At 45.2% G+C, this 12928-nt stretch overlaps 1 protein-coding gene across 2 annotated transcripts in view; it reads left to right on the plus strand.

Annotated features, from left to right (window-relative positions):
- SEMA3E (semaphorin 3E) overlaps positions 1 to 11623 on the plus strand; it is a 162644-nt gene extending 151021 nt beyond the window's left edge. For both annotated transcript variants that reach the window (XM_083615600.1, XM_083615601.1), the window contains exons 15-18: positions 3006 to 3073; positions 6715 to 6854; positions 7966 to 11176; positions 11364 to 11623. In XM_083615600.1, coding sequence (XP_083471726.1) covers positions 3006 to 3073; positions 6715 to 6854; positions 7966 to 8418 — 661 coding nt within the window. In that variant the 3' untranslated portion in view covers positions 8419 to 11176; positions 11364 to 11623. The remainder of the gene's footprint in view (positions 1 to 3005; positions 3074 to 6714; positions 6855 to 7965; positions 11177 to 11363) is intronic.
- The last annotated feature ends 1305 nt before the right edge of the window (positions 11624 to 12928 follow it).

The following is a 12928-nucleotide window of genomic DNA, read 5'->3' on the forward strand; positions in this document are numbered from 1 at the left end:
GAGTCATAGATGTGTGAAGCATGATCAGACCTCCCTATTTTTTCTTACACCCTCACCTCCACTTAAAAGCAGTTGGTGGAGGAAGGGGGAAGGTGAATAGGATTGAAACAGGCCTGGAAAACTGGGGAGGGAGATAAACCCATTTCTCAAGAGCAATGGTGCCAAGCCAATAAGAATGTCTGGGAATTTCAATGGAAAAGGAAATGTCCAATGTTTGCCTATTGGTCCTATGTGAAGAACGGAAATCAATCCAAAGAAAACAATTGGTATTCACTGTTGTTGTTTTCAGTTCACACAAAAATGCACACCAATGCATAATTGGTCACATGCACACCCAATTTGTGTTGTGTTTTTCAAATTGATAAACCGCTTCCTAGACAAGCAGATGCCCTTGTGAAGCTTGCAAATGCGGCATGATGGTTGGTTACCCTCCTAAAAGCTTAAATTGTATTTCCTTTTCCACAAAATACATGATTCCCAAATCCTTGGGACAGACTTCAAGGCCTCTGTTACCAAACTAGCACTATGCATCTTCTGTGTAGTCATAAAGATTGTGGTGTTCATACAGAGCCCCCGGTCATCTCATGGACCATTGACCCATACACCACTAATCTGCTGCCACCAACCAGGTCCTGCCTGGTAAAATCACTTCAGTCTCAGTCAGCTTTTCAATTAATGAAGAAGAGGGTATTTATTTCAGACACAAACAAAACTTTTACAGCATTCCAAACGTTGTTGCTCTTTACTTTCTTAGTCTTATTTTCCTCTCTCTATCCCATCTACCTCCCCACACTCAAGAACCCACGGCCCTAACTGTCTCTCTATTACCAACTGCCTTTCCCAACCAGCCAACCCACGAAAGCCAACCAACTACCCACCCACAACTCCCAACAAACTTCTCCCGGAACTAGTTTTATAGACCCACTGACTCCACCCCCCTGGGTCCTGTCAGTGCAACCTTAACTATTTCCCCTCCAGCACACTCTCATATATGTTAACGTCACAAAGATGTCTACATTTCTACACATTAAATCAGTATACAGACATCCATCCACTTATGCAGGGGGTTACATTTCAGGCCCCACGTGCATAAGCGAAAATTTCTAACTGAGGAAAACCCTCTAAAACACCCTTTAAACACCCTTTCTGCCTCTCCTTTTCCAATCCAGACCAATGGAAACAACAGCAAAAAAGAAGAAGTAAAAGAAGGTGGGGTTGGCCACCTGTCAATCAAATGACATCATTATAACAACACATGATTGATCCACCCACAAAATCCCTTCCAGAGAGTTTTTCACTATTATGTAGAGATATGAAAAGACATGAAGGAAAACTTTGATTACACTCATATTTTGGCCAGAACAAAGTTTAGAAATATTCTTTTCCAATAGTGGCACATTATTTTGTTTAAATGTAGAAGACAAAGTGGGAATCTCCAAAACTGTTCTGCCTTTGTCGCCACGTTTCCTGAACATCACTCAGGAAAATATTCCCAACAGAATAACTTTAGATTTTTCATGTGCTTAAATCAAATAGAATTTGGCTGTCCCACATGGAAGTGATGGGGGGGGGATGCATTGCCCCATCTGGACTGGGAAATATGAAGAATCATTCCCTACCATTTGCACCTTGATTGGATAGCAATGTTTATTGCAAATTAGGCATGTTATTTGAACTTTCTGTCTAGCAGCACAGAGGGAAGGTAGGCAACTGACAGAGGGGAAGAAGGCGGAAAGAAATGTAACAGGAAGAAAATGCCTCCAGCTGAGTTACATGTACTTGGCCTTAATTTCACTAGGGATTGGAGACCCTGCAATGGCCATTTTCAGTCTATTAGCTTTGCCGCAATCCACAAATGCAAGAAGCATCTCTAACTGCGAGATGCACCCCTTAGATAGCACTGTTTGCCTAGGGGTCATTAGCTCCTGCAGGATATATTGCATACCAAATAGCCACTAAGAAGGAAACGACCTTAATCTGCACACCTATATCAGGCACTCTGCAAACAGGAGCAGCACTGCTCCTGGGCCTGCGGCTCATTGAACCTGAGAGCAATGGTCCCTCCACGAGGCAAAGCAGCCTAAAGCCAAGTTCTCAACCCAATGATATACCTATGTCTAGGCTGTACCATTCAGGCTGTGGGGTAGGGGTGTTCACATGATGAAATTTTCTTCCACACCTAATAATAGATAATTAATTAATCTACTGGCTCCCAGTACGTTTCCGAGCACAATTCAAAGTGTTGGTGCTGACCTTTAAAGCCCTAAACGGCCCCGGTCCAGTATACCTGAAGGAGCGTCTCCACCCCCATCACTCTGCCCGGACGCTGAGGTCCAGCGCCGAGGGCCTTCTGGCGGTTCCCTCATTGCGAGAAGCAAAGCTACAGGGAACCAGGCAGAGGGCCTTCTCGGTAGTGGCACCTGCCCTGTGGAACGCCCTTCCAGCAGATGTCAAAGTGATAAACAACTACCTGACATTCAGAAGACATCTTAAGGCAGCCCTGTTCAGGGAAGTTTTTAACGTGTGATATTTTACTGTATTTTTGGTTTCTATGGAAGCCGCCCAGAGTGGCTGGGGAGGCCCAGCCAGATGGGCGGGGTATAAATAATAAATTATTATTATTATTATTACAAAGAATGCTAGATGTAAGGGGAAAAGGTTCTGGCCTAGGCTTCTCCAAATATTCTAGTTTCCTGTTTATTTATATGCTGTGTGGATCTCTGATCTCAAAGGTTGGGTGAGTGGTCCTTTAATCATAGCAGAGATTAGAGACCTTTTGTAGCCACTCTGGATTCTGGAAATGAAATTTCCGTAAGCACCTCTTACGGGTTTCCCTAAAATACTAGACATTTTCCTTCCAGACCCTAGAAGAGCATTTTCAGTTAAAGGACCTCAAGATGACACAAACATATGAATTTCCCACAGGAATTGGGGAAGGTTTCTGAGGGCTGTTCACAAGTTGAATTTTTTTCAAACTGGGGTTTTTTTTTTTTTCTTTCCCCTAGACGTTTCCGCAGACAAGATGTCCGTCATGGAAATGCAGCTCAGCAGTGCTTTGGCCAGCAATTTCTTGGTAATTCTCATGCTGTGCGTTAGAATGCTTTAGTGAGTCAGCGCATCAGGGATGGACGACCTGTGGCTCTCTAGAGGCTGTTAGACTCCAGCTCCCATTGGCACAGTTAGCATGGCCAATAGCCAGGGACAAAGGGATTTGTTGTTCAGAAACAGCGTGGGGACCACAGATTCCCCACCTTTGAAATACAGGGAACTTAGCAATGCATACCATTACATGAAGAACCCTAAGAGAACTTAAATCAATGATTTCATTAATTTAGGTACATCATCCTGATTGTCTGCCAATACAAGTTTGTGTATAAATGTATAAACCAAGGAGATCTGGTTTGGGTTATTGCTTAGGCAAAGTTCTTTGATACATGAAGCTTTCTCAGTGGCCCAAGAAAACGTTCTTAAATTGTCAAGAGAAAACCTTTTGAGTGCTAGACTTGATGAATTATGCAAATTTGTGTCAGGATCTGCTGGAACGTGAATATGGACACCTGGCCACTGGTAGGATTTATAGACTGGGATGGTTTTTATAGGGTTGCCATATTTCAAAAAGTAAAAACCAGGACATCCCGAAAGCTTATTTTAGGAAGACCCCGGTTTTAGGAAGATCCATTTTTTGATTGACTTGGCTAAGATCCAGGACGTCAATTCCGCATGTGAAATCCTGGTAATGTCCGGGACGCATAGCAGCCCTAGATTTCTAGCCCAGCCAAGTTAGGAGGAACCAGCGGGTTAATCTGGCTGTCATTGCCTTCATTTGCACTGAATGCTAAGGCAAAGCATGGTTTAATGCAAATGAGCAAATCAACTCCCAGAGATGACTTAGTGTTAAGTGCTCACCAGCCATTTTGTGTGTGTGTTATGATGCTAAGTCAATCCATGACTTGCTTAGCATGAAGGAGCAGACATGGGCTCCCAGAATGGTTTGTCTTGTGATTTATCTGGGGAAGCTAAACCGTGAACACAGGTTTGGACAACACACTAAGCCAGGGGTTGGCAAGCTTTTCTTGCCTCGGGCCGGTGTCTCCACTTACGATTGTGCGGCGGGCCGGAGGGCGGGGGAGCATGTCCCATACATGTGTGCACACACTATTTCCGGTGCACTTCTGGGTCGGAGGAGCATCAGAAATAGCGTTTGTGCACGCATAGGAGGGCCCTGTGCATGCACACAAGCTATTTCCGGTGCTCCTCCGACCCATAAGTGGGTCCCTGTGCCGCGCCGCAGCGCACTGGTAAGAGCAGGCGGCGGCAGGGGGCGGAGGGCAGTGGTCACCACGGGCTAGATAAACGAGGGTCTTGGGCCTTATCCGGCCCCCATGCCAGACGTTGGTGGCCCCTGCACTAAGCCAAATCATTGCTTAGTTCAGCACTGCACACCAAGAAAGGAACTGGGGAGCAGCATAACAGCTGCAATCTCCTCTCCAAAATCACATTTACTCATTCACAGTAAGCCAAATTTTGGCTTAGCATTCAGTTTAATTGAGAGACAAATGAACTCATTAGTTTTTCCTAACTTGGCCTGGCAATAAATCCTTCCGGGTCAAGCCTAACAGGTGCCTGCCACTCTGTTTAAGTATCTCTACCTGCCTAGTCTCCCTAAGCACCTGCTGCTCTCTCTAGCTGCCAGTTTTCACATCTGTCTGTTTGGTCAGCTTTGCTACCGGTTGTCCTCTATGTAGCAGCCATCTTCTACTGGACTTGGCCCTTGCCTCCAATGGTTCTGCCTCTGTTAATCTTGAGTACTAGGACCTAACATGAAGTTTCCAAAGAGAATTTGCAATGAAGCAGCTATAAATCTGGAGAGAAACAAATGCTAGCAGGGGCCAGAAGCATAATGCATTCATATCCTTGAACCTGCCTAGAACTCTCAATTACCGATCTCTTTAATTCCTTTCCCAAGTGCATCATTTTGTGGACCAGACCCAAAGAGCTTGACCCTCCCTTCTCCTGCTAAATACCTTGCCAGAGAAAGCTTTGATGGAATCATGACTCCATGTAGGGCAGATTAGAATTTGGAAGGGAAATATTTCACAAGGCAAATATTTTTCAGATTTGTCTGGTGATGTGAGGAAATTCCATACTGTTTAGGGTTTAGATGCAATTCTCTGAAGAGTTTGCTGCTGAACAGAATATATAGCACACTGTCATATTTAACTGTAAAAAAAACCCATGCATTGGAATTTTAGATAGGGTTGTAAGATACTCAAGAGACCTTCAGATTAGAATGTAGCAGAGTCGTAATTCTAAGAAAAACTGAAGTTTTTATCATGGAAGAAAGGCAAATTATAAAATAGAGACAAAAGACACTGCTTTGGCCTCCTATTCTTCAAGAAGCACCATTGAGTGGGCATTCATGGTTCTGGCACTAAATGCAGCATACAGGAGGACTGTGTCCACAAAGAGCCTTCTATTCAGCATGGCATGTGTTTTGCAAAGGGCTGCAAGTTCTCTTGGCAAGTTTATGCAATTTATAAAGATCAGCAGATGACTAATTTCTGGCCTCAGGACAACAAAATCATTTGCTCAGTGGCAGCCACTGAAGACTTGATCCCACCAAGTTGTTAAGCAGTGGTCCATTCAGACTTAATTTAACTCCTGAATGTGAAAGCAAGAAGTCCAGTTTACAAGCATTTAGCTGGATCAAGGGGTATGAGTATAGACTACTGAAGAATCTCTGTTCTACTAGATAGAGCATCTCCTTTCATGGGAAATGATAATAACCTTTCCCCCTTTTGACAGAAGTGGATGGAATTTGCATGTCTAGTCTGGCCCCGCTGCCCTGTTGATGCAAGTGTCGTGCTTTATTTCAATCTGGCATTGTAGCTCTGTGGAGCACTTTGAGGGGCTAAAAGCAAAAGCCAGTACTGCTAGGCATGCACATTCTGCAAAATCCTGTAACTCAGACACAGAACCACTTGTTTCCTTCAGGAAAGAGGCACGATACACACACATATGCAATGCTTATATAAAAAACATATTATCTAAAGTAGCCCTTTAGCAGATACTGCTTTGTTAGCATTTTTAACAAAAGATCAGCAGCAGAGGCTGCTTCTAATCGGAAAGCCATTTGCAGACATTTTCTTTAAAACAAAAGGCCACTTTCTATGATCTTGGGAACCAGAACAATAATAAATTGCTCAAGGAAGGCATACATTGATAAATCCTCATTTGCCACCAGTCGTTATAATGGAAGTTATTTGTTATTTTGTGATTGAAAAGTGAAGGCTAAAGTTTTTCCTAGAAGTCTGGAGGGGGCTCAGTGTGAAGGCCAGTCCTATCATGTGCCACCCTGAGCCACCTGCCTCAGATGGCAGATTAGGAGAGACAGCAGACAGAGTGCCTCTTGCTGCCCGCCCAGGCCCTGCAGGTCTCCCAGAAAGAGTGGGTCCCTTGCCAGGCACTGCCATGCCCCTTGAGCTTCCATTGCTAGCAGCTGCCTGACCAGGAGTTTTGGTGAAGCCTCACAAGAGCTGAAGCCCTTTCTCTCTGCTGCCAGCAGTGGGCAGCAGCTGTCAGCCCTGTGGGATGCGGTGGTGCCCATCTTTATCATCTCAGATGGCAAAATGGCTTGGGCTGGCCCTGGTGAAGACAAATGAGTATTTGTGAAGGACCATACCAGGTTTTTGTGTGTGTTTTCCTTCTTTATAGGAGACATCCTGGATAAGACCGAAGAGCGACTAGTATACGGAATAGAATACAACAGCACTCTCCTTGAATGTATACCAAGGACCTTGCAGGCCAAAGTGATCTGGTTTGTACAGAGAGCACACGAAGCACGGAAGGAAGAGGTACTTTTCCACTGAATGGAAGGGGGTAACCTCTCTTGCACGGGCCCCCTCGTCTACTTCACATCCTCCAGTATTAATGGCATTTTGAAGCCATCATCATATCCTTATCATCACAATATTGTGCAATATTGTGAAACGTTCTGTTGCGCTTACTGCAGCCAGTGTGGTGTAGTGGTTAAGAGCAGTGGACCTGTAATCTGGTGAACCGGGTTTGCTTCCCCGCCCCTCCACATGCAGCTGCTGGGTGACCTTGGACTAGTCACACTTCTCTGAAGTCTCTCATCCCCACTCACCTCAGAGTGTTTGTTGTGGGGGAGGAAGGGAAAGGAGAATGTTAGCCACTTTGAGACTCCTTCAGGTAGCGATAAAGTGGCATATCAAATCCAAACTCTTCTTCTTCTTCTTTTTAAATTAAAAGGAAAGGTTGCTCTGTAAATATTTATACTACATGTAAATAACCAGTTTATTTAGATTGTGGGGAAGGGTACTTGGGAATGATGCAGTTTTCTTTGATATGTAATCCCTCCTCTGTGGACCAGTTCACACATGACATGGGTAGGCAGGTCATGCGCATCGTGGTCAGAGGAGCAAGCCATGAGCTTGTGCACTCTTCCTAGAGTCGAGCCTGTAATCCACCAGGAAAACCCAAGATCTGCATCTCACCCACTCAAGCTGTGTTATCAAGCACCTTTTGCAGTTTCTATAGATAATAATTTTTATAGATTCTGACACATGGATCCCCCATGAGCACATCAACTTCCACCCCAAATACCATTGATTTCAGTTAACGGGTTGATCTCTCTTATTAAAATGAGTAGTACCTTAAGATGGTTAGTTTTTGACTGCACTGAACCCAAAGATGTTTGAAATGAACACACACAAATTATGCTTCCGTTTGCTCCAACTTCTGCACTCAAGTTGCTCCTGATAAGCTTTCCAGACCCTTCCCAGAAATCCAATGAAACTCCACGATTCTGTTATCCTGTCGTAGTGTTTCTAATTCCCCTAATTCTAATTATTATTATATTGTTTTAAAAACCGCATCCATGTGATATTACTGTATTGCTTTATTTCCACTGAATAACACCATTTCCTTGTTGCCCACCCTCAGGTGAAGACTGATGAAAGGGTACTCAAAGTGGACTTTGGCCTCTTGTTCTTAAGGCTGTACAGGATGGACGCTGGGACGTATTTCTGCCAGACAGTGGAACACAGCATTGTTCACACAGTAAGAAAAATCACACTAGAAGTTGTGGAAGAAGAGCGCGTGGACGACATGTTCAACAAAGACTATGAGGAGGATGCATCGCACAAGATGCCCTGCCCGGCACAGAGCAGCATAGCCCAGGGATCAAGGCCTTGGTACAAGGAGTTCCTGCAGCTAATAGGCTACAGCAACTTCCAGAGAGTGGAGGAGTATTGTGAGAAAGTGTGGTGCACAGACAAGAAGAGGAAAAAGCTGAAGATGTCTCCATCCAAGTGGAAGTATGCCAATCCGCAAGAGAAGAAGGCACGCATCAAACCTGACCATTACCGTGTTCCGAGGCACACTGCTGACTCTTGATGGGAAAAAGAAATCCCACGGATTCAAGAAAGCTTTTTTGTTTTTTTGTTTTTTTTGGACCTAAGGAAAGGGAAATCCTTCTTGGATTTAGTGACGAATACAGGTTTATATATATATATGAAACGTTGAGACTGGAAATGGGGGGGAAATGTGTTTTTAGTAAGTTATACACTTCATGTCTGTTTAGATGCATTTTTAAAAAAGCAAATCTGCTTAATTCTTTGGTCTACTTAAATCATTCCACAATGAGTTTTCCATTTAAGGACAATCTGACAATCATCATATTCAACATTTAGTCCAATTAATCGAGCATGGACCATGTTTGTACTGTATATTCTAGTGTGTTGTTGGGGGTATTTAAGTGAACACAAATGCTAAAGCATCACAAAGCAACAATGTATGGTTTCGTTTTGATTTCACAAACATCTTGCAAATTTTCGACGTGGCGTATATCCTGTGTCCCACGGGCTCCAGTTTTCATTTCTGAAGAGCGGTTTCTGGGGCTCATTGCTGCAGAAATCTGTTTGTGTATGTGACAGTAGCCACGGCTGTGAACAGAAATGATGAAGGGTCATAAATAAAAGGACTAAAAACAAATAAGAGGGGGGGGGAGACACTGAGTACAATATAGCAAAAGCAAGCAATGATTGTATCTCATTGAAAGCAATGGAATTGGTTGTGGCTAACTCAAATCCCGCTTGATGCCAAGGGCAGTTAATCATGACTAATTGTAGCTGTGCCCCAAATATCTTTGTTCAATTTCTGTGTCCCGTTTACCACTAATTCTGAAGGCTGACTCCAGTGTCCTCTTTTGGGGAGAATAACTTACCAGGAAGAATTGTCTTTCTAGGACAAAGGGCCACCACTCAGAGGTGCAGCACCTGCTTTGAACACAGAAGGTCCCTGGTTTGATTTCCAGGGAGGGTTGGAAGAAAGACTCCCTCTCTGAAATCCTAGAGGGTTGCTGCCAATCAGTGTGAACAGTACTGATCTGGATGGACCAAGGCTTCTTAAGATCCAAGTGCTGTGTGCCCAGCACGTCCAATTTGGAATTTTCCAAATTTACTAAAATTATGTTCAAGAGTCCATTTCCTCCACCCCTTGCCTCCTTCACGCTTGTTTCCACAAAGGATTTGCTTGCCATAATCCGCCTCCCATCAGCACAGGGCCTGCATCTTTTTTCTGTGATCCAGGGGGCTCAGCCTGGATCACACTTAGGCGCATAAGATGCGGCACAAATACAATCAGGTTCATTTTGGCACGCCACCTCACACTAATGCATTTTCTTAATTTGGAAATGATGAACAGGGCGCCCGTCCCTGGTTCTTAGAGCCATCAATATTGTTAAAAGCCTGAAGAAAATTGCTACTTATTTCTGCATTTGACTGATTGATTCCATTTGCATCTGAACCACAGCCAAGTAGTACCATTTGATTATGCCAGATGTTTTCTCTCTCTCTCTCTCTGGGAGGTCGGTATAACCACCTACCAAAGGAGCAAAGCATCCTCTCTCAAAAGCTAATGCGATCTCCCTCTTGTGGCAATGAAACAGCATTACATTCTGCTCTGTGCAGTACACAGATTCTAAATTTCAATATGATGCAAAAGATTATTAGCACTGCAGGAAAACTATAGAAAGGTTCATATTCTCTATTTTCTTTTTCTTTTTCGGCAATTTCCAGTTGACACTCCAAAACTACATGTTCACATTGTTTCGGATGTTCTTGATGTCATTTTCTTTCCCCAATCGGTTTTGCCCTCACCACTAGGCTTTCATTTGCCCCAACTGCTGTTTAACCTTGCAGTATCCTTTCCTCCAAGGTAACTCCAGGATAATCAGTCCTTTTAAGTCCACTAGTGCTCTAAATTAATCTTCTGATTCATACACCGAGACAGTCCTAAGCAGGCACATTTTGCTGACGAGTACAGTAGATGCCAACGGGGTGAGCTCCCGTTGCTCCTGCCAACCTAGCAGTTTGAAAGCACCTCAAAGTGCAAGTAGATAAATAGGTACCACTCCGGCAGGAAGGTAAACGGCGTTTCCGTGCACTGCTCTGGTTTGCCAGAAGCGGCTTAGTCATGCTGGCCACATGACCTGGAAGCTGTACGCCGGCTCCCTCGGCCAATAAAGCGAGATGAGCGCCGCAACCCCAGAGTCAGCCATAACTGGACCTAATGGTCAGGGCTCCCTTTACCTTTACCGTTTACAGTAGATGCAGGCTGAAAGCTGTACCTTGGCGTGGGGGCATAGCTAATAAATGGAGTCCCACTGCAAGATCCATCTTTCTAAGGCTGCATTCCAAATGTTGAGTCTCCCTCCAGCCGATCCAAAACAGCTGCTCTGACCTTCATTGCTGGAGTGGTGTCCCTCAACTCATGCAAACCTCAACATCCTCCCTATGGAAAGTGCAGGCAGGTGGAAGTGTGGGTGGTAGTCCACAGAAAGATCACTGGTAGCCCCCCGTGGATCATTCCCATTGCAGGGAGGGACTGAGCCGGCCTAGGTTCCTGAGCTCGCCACCCATCACTAGACATCATTGGACCAAGCTAAGACTTTCCTCCCACCACCCGCCTTCCATCCTGGCTGGCATGAGCAGTGGCATTGCAGATGTGGCCCTGGCTATGGCACTTCATCACCCCCCGCTGCTGTCCAGCTGGGGTTAGGATTGCTTTGACCATTTTACAGAAGACCAGTTTTGACAATCCTGCCAGGTGTTCCGTGAGATTGGTTCTGGTGTCGTTGGCTCACCGCTACACAGTGGCGTAGCGTGGGTTGTCAGCACCCGGGGCAAGGCAAGTAATTTACGCCCCCTAACCCGTGGATTTGCGCCCCCTAACCCGTGGATTTGCGCCCCCTAACCCATTGATTTGCCCTAACCCCAGATGTTGCGCCCGGTGCGGTCCGCCCCCCCTGCACCCCCCACGCTACGCCACTGCCGCTACAGCCATGAGGCTGGCCACCTGGCGTGGAGCAGGCATTATGGCGAACGCTCTATGCCAGCAACATCTCTGCTCTTTTGAGAGAGACTCGCCCTATGGACTAACAGGCTGTGTTGAATAAAAAGAGTCTGCCAATGTGGGTTTGCCAGTTAAGACACTTTTACTGAAATAAAATGGAAGTCCATGTAGATGTTGAATACCATTCCTGTCTAATACCTGCTTCTCTTTGTTATAGGCTAATTAAATGTGAAGTAAATGGTCAGAATTCTCCATTTCCTTTTATTGTGCGTGGACTCGTCATGAAACCCATGGACTGACATTCTGTTCGGATAATAGGCTAACACACACTGTTGCACATCCTCCCATAAATTTTCATCCAACTGGACATGTTGAGGAAAGTGTCCTCAACATGAGGGTAATCTCCCCCCCCCCCAGAAGACAGAGTATTTTTTCCCCTCATTCTTCTGGAAAAGAAAGCCACTTGGTATATTTTTCTCTGAATAATTGCTATCTTTTTATTTTATTTTATTTTTTGTAGTGGCCATTTGACACCAGCTCTGGGGCATTATGGGGATGCAAGATGGCGGCTCGTTTGCCAGCACATTTTCTAATCCTGCCAATTGCACAATAAAAAGGGGGTTGGGAATCTACAGTGGTACCTTGAGTTACGAACACCTCAGGTTACAAACGCTTCAGGCTACAAACTCCGCTAACCTGGAAGAGTTACCTCAAGTTGACAACTTTGCCCCAGGATGAGAACGGAAATCGTGTGCCAGTTGCACAGCAGCAGCAAGAGGCCCCATTAGTAAAAGCACGCCTCTCGTTAAGAACAGTTTCAGGTTAAGAATGGACCTTCGGAACGAATTAAGTTCATCTCTAGAGGTACCATTGTATTGCCATTGCTAAATGATGAGCCTCACTCCCCAAAAGCTCACAATTACAGAGATTTGGGGAGGTGGCTAGCCAGGAAGGCAGAGAGTGATCTTTTGAGGCCCCTGCCAAGTGCTCCTCTATGTGCAGTTGCACTTAGGGAGGACGAGACAGAGATGGGCCAGTCCTTTAGCCTTCCATGTACCAGGAGGATTTGCTATCTTTAAGCTGCTTATTCCCAAGGGACGTGGGTGGCACTGTGGGTTAAACCACAGAGCCTAGGACTTGCCGATCAGAAGGTCGGCGGTTCGAATCCCCGCGCTGGGGTGAGCTCCTGTTGCTCGGTCCCTGCTCCTGCCCACCTAGCAGTTCAAAAGCACATCAAAGTGCAAGTAGACAAATAGGTACCACTCTGGCGGGAAGGTAAACGGTGTTTCCGTGCACTGCTCTGGTTCGCCAGAAGCGGCTTAGTCATGCTGGCCACATGCCTCGGAAGCTGTACGCCGGCTCCCTCGGCCAATAAAGTGAGATGAGCACCGCGACTGGACCTAATGGTCAGGGGTCCCTTTACCTTTACCTTTACTATTCCCAAATTAGTTTTCTGAAAAAAGCAAGACAAAGCTTTCAGTTTCCAGTTATTTTTCAAGTGTTATAATAAAACCAATTGAACAACTTGGCAAACCCTTTCTGTACTCTGAAG

This window comes from Podarcis filfolensis (assembly GCF_964270895.1).
Source record: "Podarcis filfolensis genome assembly, chromosome: 5".
In the NCBI taxonomy this organism is placed as follows: domain Eukaryota; kingdom Metazoa; phylum Chordata; class Lepidosauria; order Squamata; family Lacertidae; genus Podarcis; species Podarcis filfolensis.